The 26399-nt window shown below is 50.1% G+C and overlaps 3 protein-coding genes across 5 annotated transcripts; all 3 read left to right on the top strand.

Moving 5' to 3' along the window:
• Positions 1–518: 518 nt before the first annotated feature.
• On the top strand, positions 519–15511 carry BRD8 (bromodomain containing 8). 3 transcript variants are annotated; one of them, XM_054516455.1, is made up of 22 exons: positions 519–589; positions 861–957; positions 1766–1835; positions 2099–2148; positions 3019–3141; positions 3286–3366; positions 3781–3845; positions 4422–4558; positions 4980–5195; positions 6411–6555; positions 7734–7943; positions 8350–8630; positions 9120–9575; positions 9921–10014; positions 10224–10270; positions 10607–10821; positions 11058–11150; positions 11333–11401; positions 12098–12275; positions 12915–13019; positions 13933–13977; positions 14323–15091. In XM_054516455.1, exons 1-22 carry the CDS (start codon positions 571–573, stop codon positions 14455–14457), a joined length of 2931 nt encoding a protein of 976 aa, XP_054372430.1. In that variant the 5' UTR covers positions 519–570; the 3' UTR covers positions 14458–15091. The 3 variants fall into 3 exon arrangements, with proteins under 3 accessions (XP_054372430.1, XP_054372431.1, XP_036247489.1); XM_036391596.2 differs by lacking the exon at positions 14323–15091 and adding an exon at positions 15098–15511 and having other exon boundaries at positions 520–589; XM_054516456.1 differs by lacking the exon at positions 4980–5195.
• Positions 15512–15605: 94 nt separating this feature from the next.
• LOC118692029 (bromodomain-containing protein 8-like) lies at positions 15606–24582 on the top strand. Its single transcript, XM_036391598.1, has 6 exons — positions 15606–19809; positions 20202–20408; positions 21640–21782; positions 22484–22570; positions 22909–22977; positions 23924–24582. Exons 1-6 carry the CDS (start codon positions 19537–19539, stop codon positions 24144–24146), a joined length of 1002 nt encoding a protein of 333 aa, XP_036247491.1. The 5' UTR covers positions 15606–19536; the 3' UTR covers positions 24147–24582.
• Positions 24583–25000: 418 nt separating this feature from the next.
• Positions 25001–26273, top strand: NHP2 (NHP2 ribonucleoprotein). Its single transcript, XM_036391663.2, has 4 exons — positions 25001–25167; positions 25272–25341; positions 25412–25517; positions 26002–26273. Exons 1-4 carry the CDS (start codon positions 25020–25022, stop codon positions 26125–26127), a joined length of 450 nt encoding a protein of 149 aa, XP_036247556.1. The 5' UTR covers positions 25001–25019; the 3' UTR covers positions 26128–26273.
• The last annotated feature ends 126 nt before the right edge of the window (positions 26274–26399 follow it).

The raw sequence follows: 26399 nt of genomic DNA, 5'->3' as shown, positions 1-26399 counted from the left end.
GGGCACACCACATACGCACCCCCTGCACACGGGGAAACCTCACAGGACCCCGGACACAGCCCATGCACACACAGACACCACCCAGGACTCCAAACCCACCTCCTGGACATACGGACACCATATAGGTGACATGCACACAGACACCCCTTAAACACACGGTACCAAACAGACCTAACGCGCGCACCAACCACCGCACAGGACACCCCCAGGCCCAGACGCAGCTCGTCACCGCCCCCCACACACACACAGCTCAGCACCACGCGAGTCCGGCCGCACGCACAGGGACCCACCGACACCGCCGGCCGCCCCTATTGCCGCTCCGGCCCCGCACGCCGCCCCTCGCTCGGCGTTTCAAACCTCGCCGCCCGCCCGCTCCGCCAATAGGAGCACGGCATGAGTGCCCCTCGACCAATCAGCGCCCGCTCTCTGGATGGAGGGGGCGGGGCCCCGGGCAACGGGCCGCCCGCGCGCGCGCGCACACGGTGAGGGGGGCGTGGCGGCGCTCGGCCGCCTCCCGGCGGGCTTTGCGGGCGGTACCGCCCCTGCCGCCCTCAGGGCCGGGCGGGGAAGATGGCGGCGGGGCCGGGGAGTGAGTGCGAGGCTGGGCGGGAGATGCGGCGGGGAATGCGCGGCGGCGGGGTTGGGGAGGAGAAGGGGCAGGGGAATGGCCTGAGGAGAACGGAGCGGTTCCGCAGGACCCTCCTGGGAAGATCCAACGGGGGCGCGGGGCGGGGCGGGGCCAATGCGTCCGGGGAGGGGCGGGGCCGAAGAGTCTGTGAGGGGCGGGGCCAGGCGTGGAGCCAGGGGTTCGAGTCCCGGTGTGGCCGGGACTGCCCCCACACTCCTGCCCTGTCCCGCAGAGCACAAGCTGCTGAGCGCCGGCCCCACCGAGCCCTGGTCCATCCGTGAGAAGCTCTGCCTGGCCTCCTCCGTCATGCGCAGCGGCGACCAGAACTGGTACGGGAGCGGGAAAGGCGGGCGGCATGTGCACAGCACTGGGCACGGCACGGGACTGTCACCGCGCTGCCGCTGTTCAGAACAAAAATGGGGTGAAAGAGGTGTGCAGGGTGTACCTGGACAGGCATTTCGTTGCCTTCATAACTACTGTGTCAAAGTAGAGGTGTGTTCATCAAAATAAAGAGCGTTGAGAGCTGGGGAGGGAGTTTGGACAAGGAGTGTCTGGACAAGGGGGAATGGCTTCAGACTCAGAGAGGGAGGATTGAGTTGGAGATTAGGAAAAAGTTCTTTACTGTGAGGCTGATGAGGCACTGGAAAGGGTTGTCCAAAAAATTGTGACTTCCCATCCCTGGAGGTGTTCATGGAGCAGCCTGGGATAGTGGAAGATGTCCCTGCCCATGGCAGGGGGTTGGAACAAGATGATCTTTAAGGTCCTTCCCAACCCATTCTATGATTCTCTGTTCAAAATTAGATGAGGTGGCTTGTGGACAACAAAGATATTTGGTAACAGATTCCTGTGCACTGAACCCATCGCTCTGTTTTACTGTATTTTTCTCTTCTCTAAAGTAAGGGTTTTGTGGAAATGTAATCATGTAACCAGATGCAAGAAATTTGCTTTTCAAAGCAAAGGAGTGAAATTACTGTTTGTTAGAAGCAGGTAAATATTTTTGAGACTTTTAACTCCTTGGTGAATTTATCATGTTTAGCAGAGTTATTCAATGATGCAAAGAGAGGTTTTCATTTTTTCTCTGCATGTTGGGTGGGGGAGAAGGTAAGTTGATGGTGACTTGTCATTTCCTTCCCACAGGGTCTCAGTCAGCAGAGCCATCAAACCTTTTGCAGAGCCAGGACGCCCACCTGACTGGTTTTCCCAAAAGGTAAGACACTGATATTTGAATCTTGGACACCAAATCTCTGCACAATCAGAAATGCCATATTGAGGATGAATTAAGGATTAATCGTTCTGTGTTTTATCCAGTACACAGTTACTAAGTAAGGCTAACTAATGAGATCCTTCACCAGGCATGTGATTAAGCTGTGAAATTACTTGTCTTGGGAATTTGTGGGTGTCCATGTATTTTGGTGTGTCCTGCTGTTTGGGCAAGCAGACTGTCCTCTGACTTCCTTTGTTTCTTCTCAGCACTGTGCATCTCAGTACTCAGAGCTCTTGGAGACCACAGAGACCCCAAAGTGAGTACAAAGTCTGAGCCCAGCACAGCCTGCAGCAGCTCAGGGGGCACTCATGGGTTCTTACAGCAAAGTCCTTGTCACTGTTAAATTATTTTTTGTCCCACAACCAGCTCCTCCCAAAAGGAGCATTTCAGAATGAGAAAATTCAGCTGGAATAGCCGTTGTGGGACAGTGGGATCAGGGTTTGTCAGATGGGAAAGGCAATATTTATTTGGCTGGAATAAAACTCTACATGTTAGCCTTACTGGTTAGAAGCTTTACACATAAATTTATCATTCAGAGTAGGGCTAGAAAAGAGAAGGAGTGAGAAGGGAGATGTTTTGTATTTCCCACTATTTTGCAGTGATTTCTTACAGGTTTCTTATCAGTGTTGTCACTACAGCTCTGTGATATGAGTTATTTACTGCTCCTAATTCCAGGCATTTTGTGTGGGGACTTCACACAACATTAACTGAAAGATGGGATGTTTAAAAGCAATATTTGTGTGGACCTGATTTGTTTGTTAATTATATTCAGCACTAGAGTTGCAAAATCAAAGGGTTTAGTAGAGTTAGAAAAGAAAAAAAAAAGATATTTCTTCTTGGGGAGAAAAGAATTCTCTCTTGAAGTGGAAGGATTATTTTCAGGTTGAGAATTTTTGGTGGACTTGCATCTTTGATCTGTTCCTGAAGACTTTAACACTGGGTAAATTAGCAAAAGTTTGCTGAAGAGATTGTTCAAACATTGTGCTGTCCAATATAATTTTATGCAATTGGAGGAAGTTGATTTTTTGGGATGAGCATGTCATGAATGACAGAAAGCCATTTATGAAAGAGGAACTGAATTTTCTTGTGGTTTGTCTCTGAGTTTTTCTTTTCTCTTACTCTGTAGAAGAAAACGTGGTGAGAAGGGAGAAGTTGTGGAGACAGTGGAAGATGTTATTGTGCGGAAACTGACTGCAGAGAGGGTTGAGGAGTTGAAGAAAATTATTAAAGAAACACAGGAAAAATACAGGTACATGACAGAGGTGTTAAAATGTTGCACACCTGAGAGTCCTGTCCTGAAAACATAGTCCAAGTGGGATGAAAATTGGGGTGAAAATGCTGCTTAAGGTGTCCAGTTCAGTGATCAAAATGTAAAAAGATTTTATGATTGCAGGCAACTCAAGAAGGATGCAGAGCTGATCCAGGCCGGACACATGGACAGCAGACTGGAGGAGCTGTGCAATGAGATTATGATGTGGGTTATTTCATTATTTCTTCTGAGATTGTAGTTTCCTGACACTCTGTTTGGCCAGAATCTCTTGCTCCGCATAGTTTGGGTCAAGAGAAATGGGGCTGGGCAGATGCTTTGGCCTCTGAGAGCTTGGACTGGGGGATAGCAGCTGGTGTGGAACATCCTTTGGAGTTGCTCAGTAAAGAGCTTGGCCATGGCTTGCAGAACCATGTTTGCTGCCTCCCTTCTGGCAATCATCTAAAATTTCCTGCCCTGTGTGTCATTCTCTGGCTCTGCTGCTCGCCTTGGGGGATTTGAGCCTGAGTGGTTTGATGTTGTCTGGAGATAACAGGGTGGGCATCAGTAAAATGCATTTTGGAGGGGGAATTAAGGGGAGCTGAGACACCCTGTGACAGCAGGTTTTTGTTCTTTGGACAGAAAGAAAAAACTGGAAGAGGAGGAGGCAGAAGTCAAGAGGAAGGCTACAGATGCTGCTTATCAGGGTAAGCTGGAAATGAGGTGCCTTCATTTTCCTCAATGCATATATTCATAAGAACATTTCAAAAATACTGAAGTCACGTTAAGATCTGCAGGAGGAATTCCTTGACCCTAGAGTTGGAGAGAGAGTCTGTATCCTCTTTCCAGCACTATATTTGTAACATGGTAAAAGCCAGAGGCTTCTGAAAAAGGAATAAAATCTTCAGGAAATGTGTGTCCCAGGGAAAGCAGGGTTAGTAAGGAGCTCTGTGTTAGAATGTCAGGCTCTTAACACCTTTAGTTTCCTCTGGTCACTGAAGATAAGAGGAAGAAACTTTTATTCTGAATGTTTAGTTCTTCATAACTCTTGGGGCATTAATTTGGTGATGGGAGGTGGTGAATCTAAACTGCTAGAGAAACCTGCAGCTGGAGTGCATCACCCAAAGTCAGTATTACTTGGGAACTGAGCTTAGTGGGGTGCAAGAAATTCCTATAACATAAATTGTTCTCTTAAAATTCTTCAGGATAAAGTCAAAGATAACTCTTGGGGACTGTCCACGATGGAGTCACGGACTCTCACTGTAGTTTCTGTTCTCTTCCAGCTCGCCAGGCCATTAAGAACCCACCTCGAAGGCTGACGGGGGTGATGGTTCGTTCTCCTGCAGGCTCCACCTCCCCGGGCGGGGATTATTCCCTCGGAGATCTGTCCCAGCCCGCTGGGGATGAGGCCAGCCCAGGGGTGAGGATCCTTCTCTGGGTAGGAGGGAAAGCCCAGCTTGGGATGTGGGGCTCTGCATCCATCACAGAGAAGGGGCCTGGGGAGAAGCCCTTGCCTTGCTTTGCAGATTTCAGGTGCTGTCGTGTGGTTGGTGACAGTGCTGCTCGAGATCCACCTCCTCTTCCCTGTCTGTGGTGATCCAGTGCCTGGATCAGAGGCCGTGTAGGGGCATCAGTGGGTTGGCCAGGCAGTCTGTGAGTGCCTGGGAGCTGGCTCTGCAGGGCAGGGAAAGGGTGAAAGCACATGCCTGGAGTAGGGGCAGTGAGTGAATGGAGTAGGTGTCTGTGGTGTGCTGGATCAATGCTCTTGGGGGAAGCAGCAAGTGGGGCTGGTCCGTGTGGTGGAGTGTGGCTTTGAACAGTGTGGTTTTTCTCTTTCTCAGGTCACGCCAGGGACATTGCCCAGCACCCCAGTTGCCTCCTTCATTGGAATCCCTGACACCCCTCCAGGCTCTGCTCCCCTGGATGCCCCCATGACCCCAGTCACTGATGATTCACCCCAGAAAAAGATGCTAGGACAAAAAGCAACTCCGCCTCCTTCCCCTCTGCTCTCAGAGCTGCTGAAGAAGGGCAGTCTCCTGCCCACAAGCCCCAGGCTGGTATGGAGCTCTCTGCTCATATATGCAAGCACACAAACAATTTGCTCCAGACTTTCCCACTGAAAAAGGGGGATCTGCAAAGAATCTTTAAAAATGTGCAGTTTTGTGAGAGTCCCAGCAGAAGTGATAATCTGAGAGGTATAAATACCCCTGTGAGCTGCAGAGGTCAGCCCCTTTCCCAGCAGGACTGCAGGGCTCGTGCAGCACATAGGACTGGCTGTCCCCTCAGTCACAAGGAGTTGGAGTTGCAGGGTTTGCTAGAGGAAATTGTTCTCCTCAGGAGAGGGAACTTGTTAGTCAGCATCATCCCCATCAGCCTCTGTGGCACTCCTGGTGCTTCCTACACTGGGCTGACAATTCTTTACACCTTGTCAGAAAGTCCTGTTTCAGTATTTTTAATGTGTACAAGAGTAGGGAATCCTTGAATGGCATTTATGACCTGTACAGAACTGCTTCAGTTTTCTCCTAATTGTAGACAGTTCCTAAAATCACTGTGATGAGAACCCACTTGTGGTGTTAGTGACTTGGGAAGTCTTAGGAGATGCTGACCCTGTTCAGAGCCCAGTCTGAAAACAGCAGCCTGCTTGTGATACAGATTCCCTGGGTTAGTGCTTGTGTGATGGAGTAGGTGTGTTGCTGTTGACTTTTTTCTTCATAGTAGTCACATTTAGGGGTTTTTCTATTTTCTAGCTTGGGTAAATGTTCCATAGATTTTGTGTTTGCAGGATGTAACATAAAGTGGGGCAGGGAAAGGTAATGGCTGTGAAAGGCTGAGTTTTCTTTGTAGGAACAGGACTGGTTTGCATCTGTTTCAAGGTCCATCATAGGTTCACTGTGTGACCTTGATCAAGTTACTTTCCATCTTGGTATTTCTGCTTCTCTCAACTCAAAACAAGGGATATTTCTGTGCCATCTCAGGGTCTAGAGAGACTCATATGTGTAAAGGACTGTGAGGTCCTTGAAGAGAAGAGCTGTGATAGAGCAAATGATGCACTTGGCCTGCAGCTGTGTTACAGCTGAAGAACAGCAACAGTTTCAGACTGTCATGTTCTGCACTTGTGTGAGGGGCCTCAGGCAGGGACTAACCTGAATAAAAACTGCGGAGGAAATGCTGGGACACCAGATGCTGGTGCTGTTCATGGAGGTGCACATCTGGCAGAGAATCACTGGTGTGCTGGTATTTCCAGGAACTTGAGTTTCGTCCTCCTTTGACAGGTTGGTGAAAACGAAATGGCAGTGGCTTCTGGTCACATGAACAGCTCTGGAGTGCTGCTGGAGGTAGGAAGTGTCCTGCCAGTGCTGCACAGTGGGGAAATGCAGTCAGCACCTGGTGCTGTCCCTGCATCTCCAGCTGCTTCAGGTAACTCCGGCCTTTCCTTGTACAGTTCTCCCTTAAGATGCACCTTCAGACTGTTCTGTGGATTTTCTTGGGGGAAGGATGATGCCTACCTGACTGGTTTGGGGGCTTCTCTTTCAGTTGTATTCCTATTTATGTAGCCCTGTCCATCTCACCCCTACTTTTTAAGACCCTAATCCTTAAAAGAGTGACTGAAACTATTTGGTTTGATCCAGTCCTGATCCGTGCAGTCTGGTTTTCTGGGTTGGACACTGGCTAATACCAGGCATCTTGAGTGTAGAAAGAAAGGGTTTGTTTGCAGAGAGCTGGGGAAAAAATTGTCTAGATCTGATCCCAAGCGTGGCAAACACAGCTCCCTGTGGATCTGGAGAGCTCATGTGCCTTCCTTCTGCTGTATCTTAGAGATCTGTTCAGAGTTAGTCCACTGAGCTCCAGAGGAAGTTCCACAGAGTGGGGGGAAGGGGGACAGTGCAAGACTCTGCATTGGGCTATTTCAGAACAACCTGCCTAAAGAAGTTTCTTTTCCTCAGCTCCTGCTGACCAGTGATTTAATCACATTGTCTGCAACTGAGATTATGTGTTATTCATTCATATAGAATTCCATACAAGTAATATTGCTTTCCTTATCCACATCTGTTTTTTTAAGACTTGTTAATTTAGTCCAGACAGGTTTTTTTAAGACTTGTTAATTTACTGTCCAGTTGACAGTAAATTCAGACTGGAAGTTACAGCTAAGATGAATGGCAGCCTTTGATATAAAAGGAATTCTCCAGGAAAAACCTGCTAGGAAATCCCCTCTGCTCCCTCCCAGCTCCTGTGACGACTGTTTGTCTTGGCTTACCTTGTGTGGCTTTCTCAGCACTGTTTTTCAGATTTCCCATAATTGTTTTGGGATGAGCCTTTGGAAGGGCATCTCTGTGCATGTGTGGCTTAGTCTGTCCAGCCCTTACAGTGAGTGCAGTGTTCTGTAGCTGCATGATTCTGCCTCAGACTGCACACACAACAGGAGTCATGCATTTTTTGGTGCAGGTTCTCTGTACAGCTTTTGGGACTCTTTATAGGTGTATCTGTGTCTTTTCCCAGAAGAAGCCACCAGACAGTGAAGAGCCCAGTGGTGGCTTTGTGGACTTCAGTGGTGGCTGCTTCTTGCTCATGTGCTTTTCCCTTCTACTCTCTGTTAGGTGCTCCTACGCTTTCCCGGCTTTTAGAAGCTGGTCCTGCACAGTTCACCTCACCTCTTGCTTCCTTCTCCGCTGTTGCCAGCGAGCCTCCAGCTAAGCTCCTGCCACCCCCCGTAGAGCCTGTGTCCCAGGCCACTATTGTCATGATGCCCACGCTGTCAGCACCAGCCGTTGTGCCACCAGCTGCAGCTGCAGAGAGCGTAGCCACAGGTGCGTTCCTAACCACGCACTTAGAGCTCACGTCCTGCTGGAAAGCAGAACTTCCCCTGGGATCAGCGCCCTGCGAGCTCTCAGCTGGGCTTTGTCACCTCCCCATCCTGGCCAAAAAGGGTGGCTATGGCTGGGTTCTGGAGGAAACAGATGGTTTTAAACAGGGTTTGCTGGGTATGGGTGGGGGTGCTGGTGATTTGCTGGACTGCGGTTCAAGGGTTGGAATCTCACTTTGTCTCTCCTGTGGGAAAGCAAACCCGTATTTGTCTTTTATTAATCTAAGCTGTGATGGGGTGGATGGGCCTGGGATACTTGTGGTTGGTGCTTGGTGTTGCCCACTGTAGTGTTTGTTTATGTGGGGACTTCTCCAGCTTGGTCTCTGACTGTCCCTCTCGTCCTTGTGCAGTGAGCCAGCCTGAAGCCTGCGTTTCCATGGAGGCAGTGGCTGATTCCCATACTGTGACAGTGTCCATGGACAGCAGTGAAATATCAATGATCATTGACTCCATCAAGAAAGAGTGCCTGGGTTCTGGGGCTGGCAGCACTGCAGGATCTTCCAAAGATCACTGCATGGATGGGAAAGAAGACCTGGATTTGGCTGAAAAAATGGATATTGCAGTGTCCTATACGGGGGAAGAGCTGGACTTTGATACGGTTGGAAATATTATAGCCATCATTGAGGACAAGGTAAATGGGGAAAGCAGAGTGCCAGTGCCTTTTGCTCCACATTCAGTTGGGTTAATTTCAAATGATTGCTGTTCACCAATTTAGTTTAAACAAGCAAGAAATAACTATTCCAGAATGCACATTCTCACCATCATTTTCCAAATCAACAGGAAAGGACACCACTGCTGCCTGTCTGACACTGGTGCTCCTTTTCAGAGTACAAAAAGAAGTGTCTTTATTCCTTGGAGGGTAGGGTTTGGGTCATGTCTCTGGCAGACAGCTGAGCACTGCTCACAGAATCCTTTCCAGGAGTGCCATATTTCTGAAACTGAAGCTTCAGGAGAAACTCTCACAGGGAGTGATACAAATCTGGCTGCAAAAAAGGCAGCTTTGTAAATGGAGTAGACTGGGATTTCCACAATTGTCTCAGTACCAAATAATGTGAACTTTTCTTTAATCCCTCTTTCTGACCTCGGCCTGCACTGCTGTGTGTTTGTTTTGACAATAAAGGTAGACGACCACCCTGAAGTCCTGGATGCAGCAGTTGTTGAAGCTGCTCTGTCTTCTTTCTGTGAAGATACCGATGACCCTCAGACCCTTCCTGGCCCATGGGAGCATTCAATTCGTCAGGAGCATGAGAAACAGGCCCAGATGCCCCAAGTGTCTGTGACTGTGAAGCAGGAGAGACTGGAGTGTGAGGAGCCAGAGGCAAAGGGAATTCGAGACCTAATGGGCATCAGTGAGCTGGGGTCAGAAATAAAGACTGAAATTGCAGAGCAGGACCAGAGTCAGCTGGGCCCTGAAGAAACCATACCAGCAACTGCAAGAGTGACAGAAACTCCAGAGCTTAGAAACCAAGAGATAGAAGAAGATCAAAGAGCAGCTGTAACATCGGGAGAGACTTCTGAAATCAAAATAGAGTCGTCCCAGGGAGATGATGCAGTGCTCAATCCAGTGAAGACAGAGGTATGTGGTCACAGAGGCTGCCTGGAACTGGTGTGGGGAAAGAGAGGAGCAGTTGTGGCAGGTAGGAGCAAAGTTTAGAGGAAGGATGAGTGCTGGGTTGAAATGACCCTTCAATGTATGTGACTGACTGTTTTCCTGGGAGTCAGGCTGCTGATGTGCAGAGCAGCTCTGCTTTAGGCAGTACCTTTGTGTATCTCCCCCCACCCATGTGCAGAACTGCTGCTGGGAAAGTGCTCAGTGAACCTCATTGGCTGGAGTTAGGTTAGGGTGAGTGAGATGTGCCCACACCTTCACTGAAGTAAGCTGACACAAACATCTAGATTTGTGCATTTCTCTTCCCTCCAGACCCCACCTGATGATGATTCATCCCCTCCACAAGTCCCAAATGTGAGTGAAGACTCCTCACAGGCTGATGTTCAGCACAAATTTGAGCTGTCAGGTAACTTAATTCAGCTAGGAAATCTTTTACATGCAACATTATTAGCTGGATAGTTGTTAGTTATCTGGTTCAGGTTTTTGGGGAGGAGGGAGAAAAGATACCTGTAGGAACAGTGGTAATTACTGCAGGACAGTAGGCGTTGGTGCAGGAGCTTTTGTAGGAAAGGCTGCTTGGGAGAATCAATCTTTCTGCATTTCTTTCTTTCACAGAATCAATGAAGGAGGAGGCCCAAGCCCTGTTTAGGAGTCAGATGAAGGTAATTCCCTGTTGGTTTTAGTCATCTTGAGTTAATTAGCAGCATGTTGCTGCTGCTGTCTGCTGAAAGGCAAAGCTTGTGTTCAGCTTTCTGCACTTTGAGCAGTCTGCAGCTGAAGGGGAGATGGCTTCAGAATGTAAAGGTGTTTATGTCTGTGCTTCCGGGTCTGTGGGGACAAGCAGGGCAGGCTGGAGAGGCTGGGATTTTGTGGAAGTGCCTGTACAGCTGTCAGCAGCCTCACAAGAAGATCACTGTGCTCGCAGAACCGTAGTTGCTTTGGAGGCGCTGAGTGGCTGCTGTAGCTGGCTGTGCCAGCTGATGGACTCTGTGTTTCAGGATGGGCAGGGTGAGGAGGATGATGAGGACGGTGCCAGTGAGGCTGCCAGTTTGGAGGAACCCAAAGAAGAAGACCAGGGTGAGGGGTATCTCTCAGAGATGGATAACGAGCCCCCCGTGAGCGAGAGCGACGACGGCTTCAGCGTCCACAACGCGCCACTGCAGTCGCACGCGCTCGCCGACTCCATCCCCAGCAGCCCGGCCTCCTCACAGTTGTGAGTGTCAGGGCACACTGGGACTGCAGGATCCCCATTTCTGGCTTGCTGAGTGGGTCCTAAGGGAGAATTTGTTGATTATGTGTTTGGTTCTTGCTGACAAGTGTGCAGACAGCACTCCAGTACCAGTTCCCACTTTTTCCATCTGTCTTTGGTGTGGGTTAGCATGGGCATGTCAAGGACAAAACAAACCATGAGTTTTCAGCTCTGAGGCAATTATGTTCTTCTCTTCCCAGCTCAGTGTGCAGTGAGGATCAGGAGGCAATACAGGCTCAGAAGATCTGGAAGAAAGCCATCATGCTGGTTTGGAGAGCAGCAGCTAATCACAGGTGAGTTTGATGTCTTGGCAGAAAGAAGTGACTAATCTAGACAAGTCTCCACTCTCCCATCTCAGAGGCTTATCTCTTTTGGGAGATGATGAATCATATTGCTGCAGACAAATTAAAAGGAGAGCATGAAACAAATATTTACCAGCAAGGACAGGCACTGAGTGGACTGTTTTTCTCTGCAGGTATGCCAATGTCTTCTTACAGCCTGTAACTGATGACATAGCACCAGGCTACCATAGCATCGTGCAGAGGTGAGTCTCAGCAGTATTCTGTCATCAGAACTCTGTTTGCATATTCGTAGGGATTTCTGGCAACAATGTAGTTTTTGCCTGCTGTGCAGACTTGGAAAAGTGTTCTTTTTCTGACATGATTCAGTCAGAAGTAGGTTTCCCCAAGAACAGTCATCCTCAGGCACATGTCTATACACAGTCCTGACTTTGAGTGAAGTACACTGACTTACAGAGAACATTTTACCAGTAAGGTGAAACTGATCTGTTTCCCCCAGTTTCTGTCCAAGAGTAGGATTTAACCTTTGAAATTCCTAAAAGCTGTTCTCTAATCAGTATTTTTTGCTGTCCCAGATGGTGGACTTTTCTGGAAGAATTACCAGAATCCCCTACTAGCTGCTGAAATCTCTTGTAAACAGTTCAAGCTCAGTGGCTGCAGCTCTAGCTCCTTAGTTTCTCTGTCAGTGGTGCCTGGAGAAGGCAGATGCCTCTCCTGAGAGATCTCTGAGGCTGTTGTTACTATTCCAGGTAACTGCTGGACACCTTGGATCTTCTGACCCAGGCCTTGGTACTGGGGATCACAGCCCATGGGGGAGAACCTGTTCAGCTAAATAAAATAGACACCGTAACTAAACACATTACAGACCCAGAGCTGTTTCTAAAGGAGATGGGAAAGAGTTAAACATGTCTGTTGCAATTTTGCCTGCGTTTCTTTCACAGGCCAATGGATTTATCTACCATCAAAAAGAACATTGAGAACGGGCTGATCCGAACCACAGCCGAGTTCCAGCGGGACATTATGCTGATGTTTCAGAATGCAGTGATGTACAACAGCTCTGACCATGATGTGTACCACATGGCTGTGGAGATGCAGAGAGATGTCCTGGAGCAGATCCAGGTAAAGTACTGAGCTGAGGCCAGTGGCAGGACAGAGCATCTGCCTTGGTCCATAGGTCTGGCTGTCCCACAGTTTCACTCCCAGTGTGTTTGAATGCAGTGGGTCCTGCCCTTCCCTGCTTCTCTCTCATGATAGTTCAGGTGTTTGTGTTGAACTATATTGTGGGTGAGTTAAAAGTAACACAGCAGAATATTTTATATGTTCATCCCAGACCAATTTCAAATGTAATTTCCTTCAGGGAAATGCTTAGGCCAGCAAGAACCAGGGTGTGGTTCAGGAACAGAAACGAGCAACAAGAGCGGTGAATGACAGGGGACGCCACGGCTTCTTTGGGTGGCTGTGCTGGTTTTTGTTGATATAAAGTGCACATGAAACTGCCCTGTGAATTTATGCTATTTAAAATATCCTTTGAAGCAGAATGTCCCAGCTGGCAGGGCTGAGTTTGAATTGGGGTTTTGTAGTTCCTCAGGACTTGTGGCTTCTGAGGTAAATTGGGGAACTTATTCTGAGCAGCACACAAGGAACTGAAACTGCCTCTGACCCAATCATTCCCAGCCTGTGGTCTGTGATAGTTAACTGACATGCACTTACTGAGCTTGTTTTGCTTGACAATCTTAACAGAGTGTGGTTTCCTTGCAGCAATTTCTGGCCACACAACTGATGATGCAAACATCAGAGTCAGGGATCAGTGCAAAGAGCCTGCGGGGGCGAGACTCCACTCGCAAGCAGGATGCTTCAGAGAAGGTGAGAATGCTGCACCCTGTGCAAGGGCACTTGGGATCTTCTGAAGAATCCCAGATACTGCATGAAGTTCCCACACCACGGAGGCAAAAGTTCCCACACCAGCATCTTCACGTGAACAAGTTTTCTTTAAATGTCTCTATTGATTAGATTTCAGTTCTGGAACTATACAGCATGCCAGAGGCAGGTCTCATGAGTTTTTTCTGTAATACAAATACTTCTATTACCTGTTTTTAAAAACAGGTGATAAAAACTGTAGGGAAATGAACAGAGTATTGGAAGAGATGTGAATACTCTCAGGCACATAGTGTGACTCTTGGGGATGAGCCTGCAGGGCAGGGAGTTGGACTCCATGATCCTTGTGGTTCCCCTCCAAATCCACAGACTGTGATTCTATGCTATGACAGAAAGGTGAAGGGAATTGCCATATCCTTCACTTCCTAGTCAGGTTTTTAGAGCTAGAGAATCAATCACCTCTGGTTTGCTGTGTAAAATACACCAGAGAACCTTTGAATTCCACACTGATCTACGCAATGAAGACTTGTGGTTTTTTCTTTTATAAAGACACATGCAAACTTGATGAAGTGATCTCAGGTACTCTCTGGTGCACACAACACTGTGACAGCAGGGGCTGCCTGCTGAGTTCTAGTGACAGCTGCACTGAGCAGGAATTGTTTGGTAGACCAGGAAAACTTGCTGTGGCTGTGGAGGGAATATCCCTGTCCTGGCATTCTGGCTCTCGCAGTATCCCTCTTTTGTCTGTTTTTATGTTCCTGCTGCATAAGACTGACGCCCTGCAGGAAGGGGAGTGGGGCACATGTTCCTCTATGCTCATGTGTGGGCTCAGTGCTTCTGTGTGGTGTGTGCATTTCCGTAGCTGATGCCTGATAAGTCCTTCTGTTTGGCCTTTTAACAGGACAGTGTCCCAATGGGCTCTCCTGCCTTCCTTCTCTCTCTCTTTGTAAGTATTGAAAGGCTCCAGCAGGTTCTGCAGTACTGCTGCCAGGTGCTCTGCTCCTTGTCTGGGTGATCCCTGCACTGTCACAGCATCCTTAGCGCTGCAGCAGGGTGTGTTTGACTTGGGGGCTGCACCACTGTGAGCTCAGAAGAGACATCTCAGTCCCTTACTCTCAAAATGGGTGAGCGGGTGGGGCTTCACTCTTTTCTTCTGGTTCCAAGTGTTTTTTGTTTTGTCATCTGCTTTTGCTTTTTTCCATGACTTCTCTCCTGCTTTCTTTCCATGTAAGTGGGAAGACAAACCAAGTGGTGCAGTCCTGTAGTTCCTACATCTTTCATGTTTATACAGCTGCCCCTTCCACACGTCCGATGCAGTACAAAAGGTCTTGGGAGAGTGAGGAGTCAGCTGTGTGTCCTTTATCTGTTCCTGGTTCAGAAAGCAAAAAAGACTCTGCAGAAATATCTTGCTCTGTGCCCGTGGTGATCTGGAAGTGTTTGGAAAAATATTCCCTCTGGGAAACCCCAAGTCTCTGAGTTACTGTGAGGAGAGAGAGAGGAGGAAGATGGAGAGCTGTCCTTATCTCTCACATTATCTAAAGACAGAGGAGTACTCCAGGAGAGGCAGCAGATCAGCCAGAGAGAGGATCAGAGGAAGCTCTCAGCTCACCTTCTGCTCGTGGAAAGGAGCTGTGTGGAGGAACTAGGGAGCTAGTGCCAGGGTCACTCAGCTGGAGGAGCACTTCCATAGGGATCAGCAGCTGATAAGGTAGGTTAGTCAGCAGTTTTCCTTTTCCCACCTTAAGCTAGAATCTGCTGCTTAGGAGGAAGCCTGCACTGTCCAGGCTCCAAAAGCATCTGTCTGGGCCAGAGGTGTTGCCTCTCTCTGCCCTGGCTCCAGCAGTGCAGAGATGCTGCCAAGCCCAGCACCCTGCTGTGTCCACATCCAGCTTTAGGTAGGTCTGCAGGCAGGCCTTGGCAGGGACAGCTTCCCTTTCTCCTGATGGGAAGGCATGAAAAATTGTTGCCAGATGCAGAATTCCCTCCCTCTGTCCCTCCCTCCCTCCCCTGTGCCGGAGGGCCGTTCCTGTGGGTTGTGTAACTCTGTTTGTTTGCCTTGTGAGCAGGACGGAGGCACCAGAGGGCGGCGCTGCGCCATCGAGGCAGACATGAAGATGAAGAAATGATGCTGCAGACACAAAATCCCAGCAGAATCCCAGGCATCCGGAGCTGGAGTGTGAGCAGGCAGCTCTCAACAGCTGTTGGAGGAGGAAGAAAAGCTGCAGGTCCATTTCTGGGACCTGGTTCACCACCTTCGCTTGCCCTTCTGGAAAGCAGTGTCTTGTCAGAATGTGTAACCCAAAGAAACTTCCCTGGAGGGGAAGACCAGCCCCCCTGCCTGTTTTAGGGCAGTTGTCTTGGGCTTCATCAGTGTTCTGGTGTTAGCTAGCAGCTGGTGGCTCGTATGTACTGTAATGTGAAGTGTACAGATTTTTACTAGTGCTGTGTAAATGTGATGTATATTAAAATCTGGGAACAAACCTGTGTGCAGTGTACGGAGCGCCACAGCTCTGCAGGGAGGAGCCCTGTGCCACAAGCCTGGATCCCCACCTGGACTATCTGCAAATATAATTCTTTTCCAGTTACCCCTATAGCACACATGCATGGCAGAGCTCTGCTGTTAGAGACAATCCATAAATCACAGGAATGCTGCACAGTGCTTGGAAGGAGAGGAGGATTCCCTGCTTGAGTGTGTGAGGATACAGCACCACTCTGGTGACACTGGAGATCAAACCTTGAGAAGTTAAATGCTGCAGTCTTGTTGGAGCTTTCCTTAGGAGAAAATGCATTGCAAAGGACTTGACATTCTTTCCCCAGAGATCTGTGGAGGCTGCACTAGTCAGAGTGAAAATCTGTGATCCCAGCAGCTGTAGGCAGGATTGCCAGTACCTGGTTTCACATCTGAGCTTGTGCCCTGTTCCTACTGGGAATTACAGTCCTTTTCCTCAGCAACATGAAGGTTTAAATTCTCTGCAAGAATTTCCAAGTCACTTTTTCTCCTCATATGACCTGAGATGAAACTTGCCTGTTTTCTGCCCACACAACCATTCATGGGGGAAAAGAAAACAACAGAATGACACCATCCTTGATTGCTGCAGCAGCTGGGAGTGCTCTGCCCTCCGTGCAGCATATCCAGGGTGCAGCTTTCTGGTAGACAGGTTTCAGGAAACTGAGTCACTGGGATTAAGACCAGAGGCATTGTTCCCTTATCCAGTAAGAGCTCTCAATTTTCACAAGTTCAGTGTTGAAGTTGGCCATGCCTGCTGTGTCAAGTCCTGTGTATTGCTGAGGTGAATTTTCACCAAGACTCACCTTACTGATGTGGAAATGCTGAAACTCCCTTGGATTGGTGATTGGTTCATTGTCTTTTGCTGCTAAACACGGGAGCAAACTTCTGGTTTGAATTTTTATTGTTCTCAGTTCGTAGCACAAAAAGTTACAGGGGTCTTTGTCTTTCATGCATTTCATGGAGTGATTTCGATTAGGGACAAACATTTTAGCATTGCCTGTTGTGACAGGACAAGGTAGTGGCTCTAAACTAAAAGAGGGCCTATTTAGACTGGATGAAGATTATTTTTACAATGAGGGTGGGGAGGCCCTGGCACAGTTACCCAGAGAAGCTGTGGATGCCCCATCCCTGAAGTGCTGAAGGCCAAGTTGGACGAGGCTCTGAACAACTTGGAATAGTGGAAGGTGTCCCTGCCCATGGCAGGGGAGCTGCACCCAGACAGCCTTTAAAGGTCCCTCCCAACCCAACCTGTTCCATGATTCTAAGTTGGAAAGAACCTCTCTGCATTCCTTTACTTCATTCAGCTGCTCAGAGCAGGGCCAGCTTCAAATATTCACCTTAGTCAGAATCTCCTGTGGTGCAGCTTGTCATCCCTGTCCCCTTTCACTGCTGGGCTCTGAGAAGGGTCTGGCTCCATCTCTGTGACACCTCTGCCCTGCCACTGTCTCTGCTGGAAAGCTGAAGGTGCAGCACAGGAGAAGGCCCTTCTCAGACCCTCTGGTAATTTGCTTTCATCATAGCAAGAATTGCTGTTCTTCCTACCCTTGGTTTCTTCTCCTAACCAGGTATTTTTCTCTCAGCCTTTTCTCTTGTCCCATGACATTTTAATAGTCTTTAATGATGTTTAAGAGCTTTAAAATTCCAAGATAGGGTTTTCTCTCAGGAGCCTCATTCCCTCTTTCCCAATTCATCATCTCGTGTTCTGACTACTTACTAATTCTCTTCTTCCTAATACTTTGTTCTAATCTGTCTAGTACAGAGCTGATGTTTTACTGTGCTGCATCTCCCAGCACCCACCCTTTTACAGACAGATGAAACTGTCACCCCTTTCTGGTTTTCTTCTTAAATGACAAGTTACACAGCATAGACTTGGTCACGTTATATTTAAGCTTCTTTAGGGCTCACAGATGGATCCCAGTGGGTTCTAAGGTTTATTCACTGTCTCGAATTGTTCTAAAATCTCCCCTGTTGACATTTTAATTAGATATCATCTCTCAGACCCATCCCAAGAGAAGGTCTCATGTGAGCTCCTCTGTGGCAACTGCTGATAATGATGATTAATTTGGTTTTTCCAACTGGCCCTATTTTCCACTGAGATGTTTGGCACTGATCATGTGTCATCCCCACTGATCATCTGGCAGCTCTCTGCTTCTGATGTTTTTGATGAGGTTTTTTGTTTTTATTTGCTTTTATGTCTTTAGCAAATTGTTCTCTTTTTCCTTTTTTTTTTTGCCTACTTTATGTGGATTCTACATTTCATTTGTTAGAGTTCAGGCTTTTATCATTTTTCTTGTTTTGACATGTAAGTTCTTTTTAAAGGCTGTCTTTTTGATTTCCAACAGCTTTTTTCCCAGAACAGCAAGGGTTGTGCAGTGTCTGATCTCTGCAAAGTGAACTAAAACTTTCCAGTTTGAGAGAGGTTCTTTACTAATGACTTATCTAGCCAACAAAATTAAGAACTGTCAGGCAATTCTTAATTAAAAGTTCAAGCCTGTGTCATTTTGTCCGGAATTGGTGCAGAGCTGAGCTGTCTGTGATTATTTCACTCATCATGTCTTGCACTGACGCTGCTGTTCTGCTCTCTGGCATCTTGAGCCTTCCAAGATTTGGTAAAACTGAACATAAGGCTGAAGATCTCTTTAATCTCATGCCCAAGTTCCCAGGACTTCCTGATTTTCAACATTTATCCCTCTGGAGCACAGAAGGATGATCACAAGTGATCAGATTACCCCAGGCTGAGGCTTTTCTGTGCCTCTGTGTGTGGCAGCGCTGCTGAGGCTGCAGGAGAGAGCTCCAGGCACAGGGTTTCTCCTCAGATGGAATCTCAGTTTGCCCAACTCCCTCACCTGGAAGCTGAGAGCAGGCAGTGTTATCGCCTCCCTCATCAAATTTCATCTGCTGCCACTGAAGTGAACTTTGGAAGAGGTTTCAGAAGGACAGGCTTGCAGATCCCAACTCTGCTTGCAAGTTCACAAAAGACGCAAAGCAGTTTTCTCATCCCAGACCCAGTGGATTCTGTATTTCTCCCAGTTATGCACCATAAGCTGAGTTTGGAGCTGTGCTAGCAGTCCTGAGAATGGAAAACACAATCAGTGAGAAATGTGCTTGTTTAAAACTCTGAAAAAATTAGGTTGTACGTAATTAAAAGAAGACTCTAAAGCCAGTGTTAATTAATGCATAGAGTTCTCCATAGGTGCAGCATCCAGGCAGCTCCATTCAGTGGCAAGATGAGGATTTTGTGACACACTTTGCTGTTGTACTGTGGCTCTGCAATCAGTTCCCCAGGCTTAGAGGACACTCATGCATTTAGGCATGGACTAATGAACAGAGATGAAATGAGTGGTTTCTCATTTCTCATTAGGCATGGACTAATGAAGAGATGAAATGAGTGGTTTCTTCCTTCTTAAGAGAATGCAAACTTTTATTTTCTGCAGTGGATGGAACTGTGCCTGTCGGTGTGACTGTGTGGTTATAATTCTTCTTGCTCAGGTACATGAGATAACACATCCAGAATCCCACCTGTCACTTTCAAAACTGTGTCTGTAAGGTTTGGAGTAAGTTATCTCCAGTATAAAAAGTCCCCAGGGGGCAGCAAGTGGAATTTCAGTGAGCTGTCCTTGGAGTCACCAGTTGTTCCCAACACTCAGCAGCTGAGGAGCCCCAGCAGGGCTCAGTCTGAGCTTGCTGGGTGCCTTCAGCACCTGAAATATGGAGCATCAGCAAAGCCACAGGCTCCAGACTGCTCAGCATGCCCTGAGCAGAGTGACCCACTGACCAGGGCAGGGAGAGAGCACAGCAAAAGCAGCAGAAAACCTCAAATTCAGTTTGTGTAGCAGAGCTGCAGCCCTGCCGTGTGCTGTGTGTGAGCTCAGGGGTAGGGTGCTCACCTCAGAGTCCTTCCCATGCTGTGGCCCTCCAAGGGTGTCAAGAAATGAGCTGGGCTTGGCAGTTCTGGATCAGGGTGCAAAGAAATTGCTGTATTTTCATTGTTTGCAGATGGGCCATGCCTGGAAGTCTGAGTTGGAATCTCCCATTAAGTCAGACAGCAGTGATTTCCAGTCCCTTCCTGACTGGGATTCAAGCTTGGATCTGGATGTGATGAGCTGGAGAAATACTGAAGAGGAGGCCATGGGGAGGCTGGAGGGGAGCAGCCAAGAGGCAGACCATGAGATGGAGCTGAGTGAGCCTCTCTGGAAGGATGACAGTGAAGACAACCACGAGGCAGAGGAGCCACGTGAAAACGACAGTCTTCTGCAGTTCCTCTTGGAGGTAGGGCAGTTTGGATTACAGGAAGGTGGGCAGCATAGTTCAGCCTCTCCTGAAACATTGGGCTTTGCAGGGCCTGCACCATCCATACCAACAGAAACAGTCTGGGGGCACAGCAGAAGCTTTGGGTTCACTTTCTCCCAAGCCCAGCCTTTCCTCCCATTTGGAGCTGCCACTGCACACAGGCTGCTGCTTTGCCAAAACCCAGCTCACCCTTAAGCACAGAAATGTCAGTGAACTGACACTGTAATAATAACACAGGGCTTCATCAGATTTTGCAAGGATTCCTAAAAATGGAAAGGCGTTCGTGAGCGATTGCAAAAATAGCATCTCTGCTGTTTATTTCTTCTCCCTTTTGCCTTCACAATTTGAAGTAATAAATCCCTGTCTTGCAGGTAACCCAGATGTTGGAATCTTGCTGCATTGGCAGCACAGAGTCACCACAGACTCCGTGGGATTATCGTGGCTCTGTGGGGAAGCAGAGTGATGGGGAGGAAATGAGGTGCCAGGAAAAGACCACAGGAACAGTAGGCTCAGGAGCAGAGGAAAGTCAGCTGCACATCCTGGCAAAAGATGAGGAAGAACTCTGCCTGGAAAGAGAGGTAGGAGAGTGATGGTCCTGAAAGAGCCTCTGGCCCTGGGTGAGAGATGAGAAACCAGCTCTAGAAGAGATGGGGAGCTCCAGGTTCTGAGAGGGGAGACAAAACACACAGGAGGGGAACACAGAAAAAATGTATGAGGGAAGGGTGTTTTTTATGTATGGCTGTGTATCTTTATAAACAGGAAGCTTGTTACAGATGAAACCCTCAGATGTGAGTTGGAGGAATTGCTCCTTGGCAGTGTAAAGGTGACTCATGAGAGCTGGCAGGCTGCTCTCAGGTTTAAGGCAAGGTTGGAATACTTGCCTAGTTCTAATTGCTGTGTTTTGCAGCACAGCTTGGCTGGTTTCAGGCCCACGTGGCTGTGCCAGCAATAACCATCTGCCCCTGGGGACTGTCATGTCTTAGAAGCAGGCACTGTCTAGCCTGGGTTTGCATCAGTCCTGTGTTTGGGGGCTGTGGGCTCCCACCAGCCTGCTGGGTATTCCTGGGAAAGCAGCACAGCACTGGAGGAACAGGGCTATTTTTCCACACTTGTTCTCTTGCAAACTCAGGACACTGGAGACAAATAATGCTCAGGATTTCACCTGTCCAGCCAGGACAGTGTATTCCCAGCAGTTACTCTGCTCTCAACTGCTGTTACTCCCAGCAGCTCCCTCTCAGTTCTCCCAGTGCTCACAGCCAAACACACAGTGTTCAGTTTCTTTCTGAGAAGTCTGCTCATGCTTCAGATCTGCTGAGGATTCTGAGGTGCTCCTGCATGAAATCCCACTGAGCTTTTTACTGGCAAACCACTACAACAACAGCACCACTCTCCTTCCTGGCTGAGTCTATTCCCTGTCATTTTAACGTGGGAGTTTGTGAGGAAACAACCTTGTTAACTCTGGGGGTTCCTGTTATCTGTATCTGCAGCTTTAACGAGCCTGAGGCAGTCTTACCTCAGCTCCTGATTGCCCTCCCTACATCCATGACTCTTCCCAGAGAGCAGACACAACACTGGGCACCACTCAGCTCCACAGGGTTTGTGTCAGCCAGGGGTGGATGTCATCCAAGAGATCAGACACAGCTCCTGCTGGAAGGTCTGAGTGAGGTCAAACAGCATCCTCTGAGTAACAGAGCAGGCAAGCTCCCAGCTGAGCCTGCATGCAGGAGAGGGATTTACAGCAGGCTGGCTTCTAGATGAAGGATTCAGGTACTGTGCTGCCATTTTAGATGTGTCCTCTGTGTTCTTCAGGGAGAGACTGAAGACTCACCTGGAGAACCCCCTTCAGATGTGCACTCACCTGAGATGAGTGCTCAGGCCCTGGATCAAGATGACAGTGACAGCAGCTCTGCAGCCTCAGTGCTGGACTCCACAGGCTCTCCCAACATGCACCTGTAAGTAGCTGGTTCTGCACTCTTGCAAGTGCAGCAGAACAGAGTCATTTCCCTTGTCACACGTGAGAACAAGTGCATGGCCAGGTCACATCCAGGAAGGTGAGGTAGCCAAGCAGAGCAGGAGGGAGGGAGGTAACTTGTGCTGTCTCTGGATTTGCTGGTATTGTAGGGCATTGATCCTAAGGTGAAGTGAGAAGAGTAGAGATTAAATAAGAGATTAAATGAAAAATACATGTTTTATGATTTCTCAAGTGAAACAGGCCTGGTGTGAGCTGCACATCAGGCTCTGTCAGGCAATGCACAGCCCAGCATTTCCAACCCCTCTGAGCAGGTGCAGGTGTGTCAGTCACATGCAGGCTCTGCCACCTGTGTGATAACTTGCACTGCCTCTCAGAGGAAAGACGTGGGATTTTGGGAAGAGAAACTTCACCTCAGTAAAGTTCTGAACTGCAGAGCAGCTTGAGGTTTTTCTATCCAAAAGATAGAAAATCTGTTCCTTATCTCAGCTTTGCTTTTACCTGTTGTCCTGCATCTTCCTGCACTCTGGATGTTCAGTTGTGCATTCTGATGCAGAGCACTCCCACCATCACACTCAGAGGCTTTTTGTAGCTTCATCCACCTGGGTGTGGTGGGAGCCAGCAGAATTGTCACCTCCTACTTTGTCTCGAGTGTGATGATCTGGCAGTATCTTCACTCCACAGGCTGCAGCCAAGCTGGAATAACCCCCTCCAACACCTGATCCTCAAAAAAAAGCTCCTGTCCATCTGGAGGATGATAGCCAGCCACAGGTATGTGGGAGCAGAGGGCTGCATCAGCGTGTCCTGAGTCCCAGCTCCTGTGTCGCCTGTCCCAGCTCCTGTGTCACCTGTCCCAGCCCTCCTCTCCCAGGGGCTGGCCTGTCTCTCCAGGACTTTGCTTTGGGAACAGCTGCCTGCTGCAGAGCTGGAGAGAACACTGCATATTGATTTCCTCTGCTTAATGTGGCAGAGCCCAAATGCTGCTTCCTACACAGCTGGCACAACACTGGCTGTGCATCAGGGCCAGCGGGGAGAGGCAAGCCCTGCTCCATGTTTGTGGTGCAGGGACAGACAGAGAACATTCCTTTTCCATGTCCTTGTCCCTGTAGGTTCAGCAGCCCGTTCCTGAAGCCAGTGTCAGAGAAACAAGCCCCTGGATACAGGGATGTGGTAAAGAGGTGAGTTTGTGGAGGAAGTGCTCACTGGTTGATTTCACTCAGGCTGTTTTCTGTCTTCTCTGGTTTCCAAAGGGCCAGTGGGATGGTTTCCTTCCTCCTTTTCCAGAGTTTGGCTGTCACCAGCATCTCCCACTGATTTCTTTCAGTAAAACTCCCTTCTGGGTAATTAGAACCTGGAAGCTTGCACTGACTCTGGAGCTGGTGGGAATTGTGCCTGCCCTGTGCAGGCATTGCATGGCTGGCTCATTCCAGGGACAGTCCCTGGGCAGGGGATCCAGGCCCTGCAGCTCAGCAGTCCCTTCTCCCCGTGCCTGGAATGTGCCTCAGGAGATGCCCCCTCCTCACCCGCTGTGAGCGCCCCAGATGTTTCACTCTCAGCACAGAAGTGGGTCATAAGAATATTTCCCAGAGAGATTAATGGCATTTTTTCAGAGCTGAATCATGTTCTATTCTGGTCACAGTTGTCCTCTCTGCAGCCATTCATTTTCCCATTCTGTCAAAGTAAGGGAAGTAATATTTATTCCCTATCATGTTCCCCTTACCAGCACTGCTATTTTTGCTGGTGGCACCATTCGATCTTTAGGGGGTTTAATAGATACCTATTTTAGTAACTTTTCTTTCTCCACTAAGACCTGGACTGACTTCCTGAAGACTAATTACTGCTTGCCTTCTGTGGAGCTCAGCATCCCATTTTTTCCAGAGGTGACTGCTAATGACCTGCCAAGTTGATTGGATAGCAAGTGTCGCATTGGCTGAACTCACTTTTGTCTGGCTCAGAAGAAAAGCCTTTCTCACTCCCCCCTGTGTGTCTTGAGCAATAAAATTGATTGAAAATAGCTGTGCTTTCAGGGCCACCCTGAAATGAGAACAAGCACATTCATGCAGATCCCAAAGGATGCTAGGCCCTGGGTTGCAATTTCATTCTTCTCCTCTCTGTCTTTTGTAGACCCATGGATTTAAGCAGCATAAAGAGGAGGCTGTCAAAGGGACACATTCGGTCCGTGATGCAGTTCCAGTGTGACCTGATGCTCATGTTCCAGAACGCCGTGATGTACAACAGCTCCGACCACCACGTGTTCCACGTGGCTGTGGAGATGCAGAGAGAGGTCTTGGAGCAGCTGCAGGTCTTGGCTGAAGCCCTCCTGTTGTCCAGGGACAGGCTGGAGTGAGGCAGAAGGTAACCAGCCCTGCCTGAGGCCTCTCTAGTTGGAGCAGTGATGTCTCCGTGGCTCAGGGCATCTCCTGGGCTCAGATGATGTGCTGCCATGGCCTCGGGTAGATCTCATTATCCCCAGTGCTGGCTGCTGGGTTGATGGGTTAATTAAGAGCAGTTTTTGGGAGGGTACCCTGTTGGAAGCCTCCATTCTTTTTGGGAAAAGCAGCAATGTAGCCCTGCAGGGAGAAGAGTTCCCCTGGGATGAAAAGCAAGGGAGAGAATCCTGTGTGTGGCCAGGTGATGAAGGGGGTGCAGCCTGTGAGGGTGGCTGGCTGCACAGCGGGCACGGCAGCGTTCCCGGGTTCAGGTTGTTGTCATGTTGTGTTGGGTCGGGTGGGTCCAGCGTTACCCGCACTGACCACACCCAATAAAGGCCCGTGTTGAAGCTTGCCCCGGCCTGCCTGACACTGGGACTGGGACCGCGACTGGAACTGAGCCTGGGACGGGGACTGGGGCTGGGTCCAGAACTGGGACTGGGGCTAGGACCGGGACTGGAACTGAGACTGGGACTGGGTCCAGAACTGGGACTGGGACTGAGACTGGGAGGGGTCCGGAACTGGAACTAGGGCTGGGTGCAGGGGGTGGGGAATGGGACCGCGAGTGGAACCGGAACCGGGACCGGGTCCAGAACTGGGACAGGGACCGGGGGCGGGAAACGCGGGACGGAGCGCGTGGCCCGGGATGCTCCAAACACCGCTCGCCATTGGCCGTCCCGGCTGTCTGTCACTGTCAGAGCGGTTCTGATTGGCTGGCGGAGAGCTGGCGGGTGTGTGTCCCGCCCGCGGCGCGGCGCGCGCCCCGGAAGCGGATTCGGCCTGTGGCGGCCATGGCGCGGGAGAAGCCGGAGGCGGCGGCCGAGGCGGAGGCGACACCGGAGCTCTCGTACCGGGAGCAGCTCGACTTCCTGAACCCCATCGCGCAGCCGCTCGCGTCCCGCAAACTCACCCGAAAGCTGCTCAAGTGCATCAGGAAAGGTCCGGCGGCGCCGGCGGGGAGGGCCCGGGTGATGGCGGCGGCGCGGTGCGGTCCCGCACGCCGCGTTTCTCACTCAGCCCCTCACGCCGTGCTTCTCTTGCAGCGACCAAGCACAAGCAGCTCCGCCGCGGCGTGAAGGAGGTGCAGAAGTTCATCAACAAGGGCGAGAAGGGGTAAGTGCTGCCCTGGTCCCGCGGGCCCGTGCAGCCCCCGGCCCGGGCGCTGACACGGCTGTGCCCGCAGGATCACGGTGCTGGCCGGGGACACGCTGCCCATCGATGTCTACTGCCACATCCCCATTATGTGCGAGGACAGGAGCCTCCCGTACGCATACGTCCCTTCCAAAACGGTGAGTGTGGGGCGGGGGAAGAACCAGCCCTGGTGACAGAGAGCACGGTGAGGAGCCCCGGCCGTGACCGGAGCCGTCCCGGGAGCTGCAAATGCGGTGCCCGAGTGCTTGTCCCTGACCGAGGCCAGAAGGGACGGGGGGAGGTGTAGGAGTGTCTCACTGTGGAGTCGCAGCTGTTTGTCATGATCGAGTTCCTGCAGCAGCTCCGGGACAGAGCCAGCACATCTTTGCCAGGCTTCTGGGCTGGGGCCGGCTCTTTTGCAGACAGGGAGCTGGGGGGGCAGTCGGTGTCTTTGGAGCTTCAGCTCCGGTGCAGGCAGCTCTGTGGACCCACTCTGGGGAAGAATTATGGCACGTGAGACAGGTGCCAGTCCCTTCTGCCAGCCTAGCTCGCAGCTTGTAGGAGACAAGCTGGGAAAAGGTTCCTGAGGTTCTCACCTCGGGAAGGGAGCTGGCCCCCCATGGCCTCCCTGTGTTCCCTCAGGACCTGGGAGCTGCAGCCGGCTCCAAGCGCCCGACCTGTGTCATCCTGATCAAGCCCCACGAGGAGTACCAGGAGGCTTACGACGAGTGCCTGGAGGAGGTGTCGGCCCTTCCCCTGCCGCTGTGAAGAGCCAGGGCCGGGCTGTGCCCCCCAGGGGCCCTGCGGGTCCCTGTCCCCCTGCCCGGGCCGCACAGCTATTTCTGGGGACTCTGCCCAGAGGACTGATGGGGGGATGCTGAGCGCTGTGGGGTGAATAAAGGTGTCTTCGGTTTGTACAGAGTGGTCCTGGTGCTCGGGGGGAGGGCTGGGGGGGTCCAGGCTCGGTTAAACCACAGCGGGGACAGGGGCGAGGCTGCCCCGGGAGCCCGCCCGGCCCCTGCCGTGACTCACGGCCATGC

The sequence above is a fragment of the Molothrus ater genome, chromosome 15 (assembly GCF_012460135.2).
Source record: "Molothrus ater isolate BHLD 08-10-18 breed brown headed cowbird chromosome 15, BPBGC_Mater_1.1, whole genome shotgun sequence".
NCBI classification, from domain to species: Eukaryota; Metazoa; Chordata; class Aves; order Passeriformes; family Icteridae; genus Molothrus; species Molothrus ater.
The sequence above is the reverse complement of the archived record's forward strand: the minus strand, read 5'-3'. Positions and strand labels throughout refer to the sequence as shown.

Excerpts from the sequence above, each read along its gene's own strand:
- BRD8 (XM_054516455.1), top strand. Across the intron at positions 10,822-11,057 it reads AGCCCGGCCTCCTCACAGTT|CTCAGTGTGCAGTGAGGATC; the intron begins GTGAGTGTCAGG and ends TTCTCTTCCCAG. Across the intron at positions 11,151-11,332 it reads AGAGCAGCAGCTAATCACAG|GTATGCCAATGTCTTCTTAC; the intron begins GTGAGTTTGATG and ends TTTTCTCTGCAG.
- NHP2 (XM_036391663.2), top strand. The coding sequence starts at position 25,020 with ATGGCGCGGGAGAAGCCGGAGGCGGCGGCCGAGGCGGAGGCGACACCG. Across the intron at positions 25,342-25,411 it reads ATCAACAAGGGCGAGAAGGG|GATCACGGTGCTGGCCGGGG; the intron begins GTAAGTGCTGCC and ends CTGTGCCCGCAG. Across the intron at positions 25,518-26,001 it reads CATACGTCCCTTCCAAAACG|GACCTGGGAGCTGCAGCCGG; the intron begins GTGAGTGTGGGG and ends GTGTTCCCTCAG.
- LOC118692029 (XM_036391598.1), top strand. The coding sequence starts at position 19,537 with ATGGGCCATGCCTGGAAGTCTGAGTTGGAATCTCCCATTAAGTCAGAC. Across the intron at positions 20,409-21,639 it reads AACTCTGCCTGGAAAGAGAG|GGAGAGACTGAAGACTCACC; the intron begins GTAGGAGAGTGA and ends TGTGTTCTTCAG. Across the intron at positions 21,783-22,483 it reads GGCTCTCCCAACATGCACCT|GCTGCAGCCAAGCTGGAATA; the intron begins GTAAGTAGCTGG and ends TTCACTCCACAG.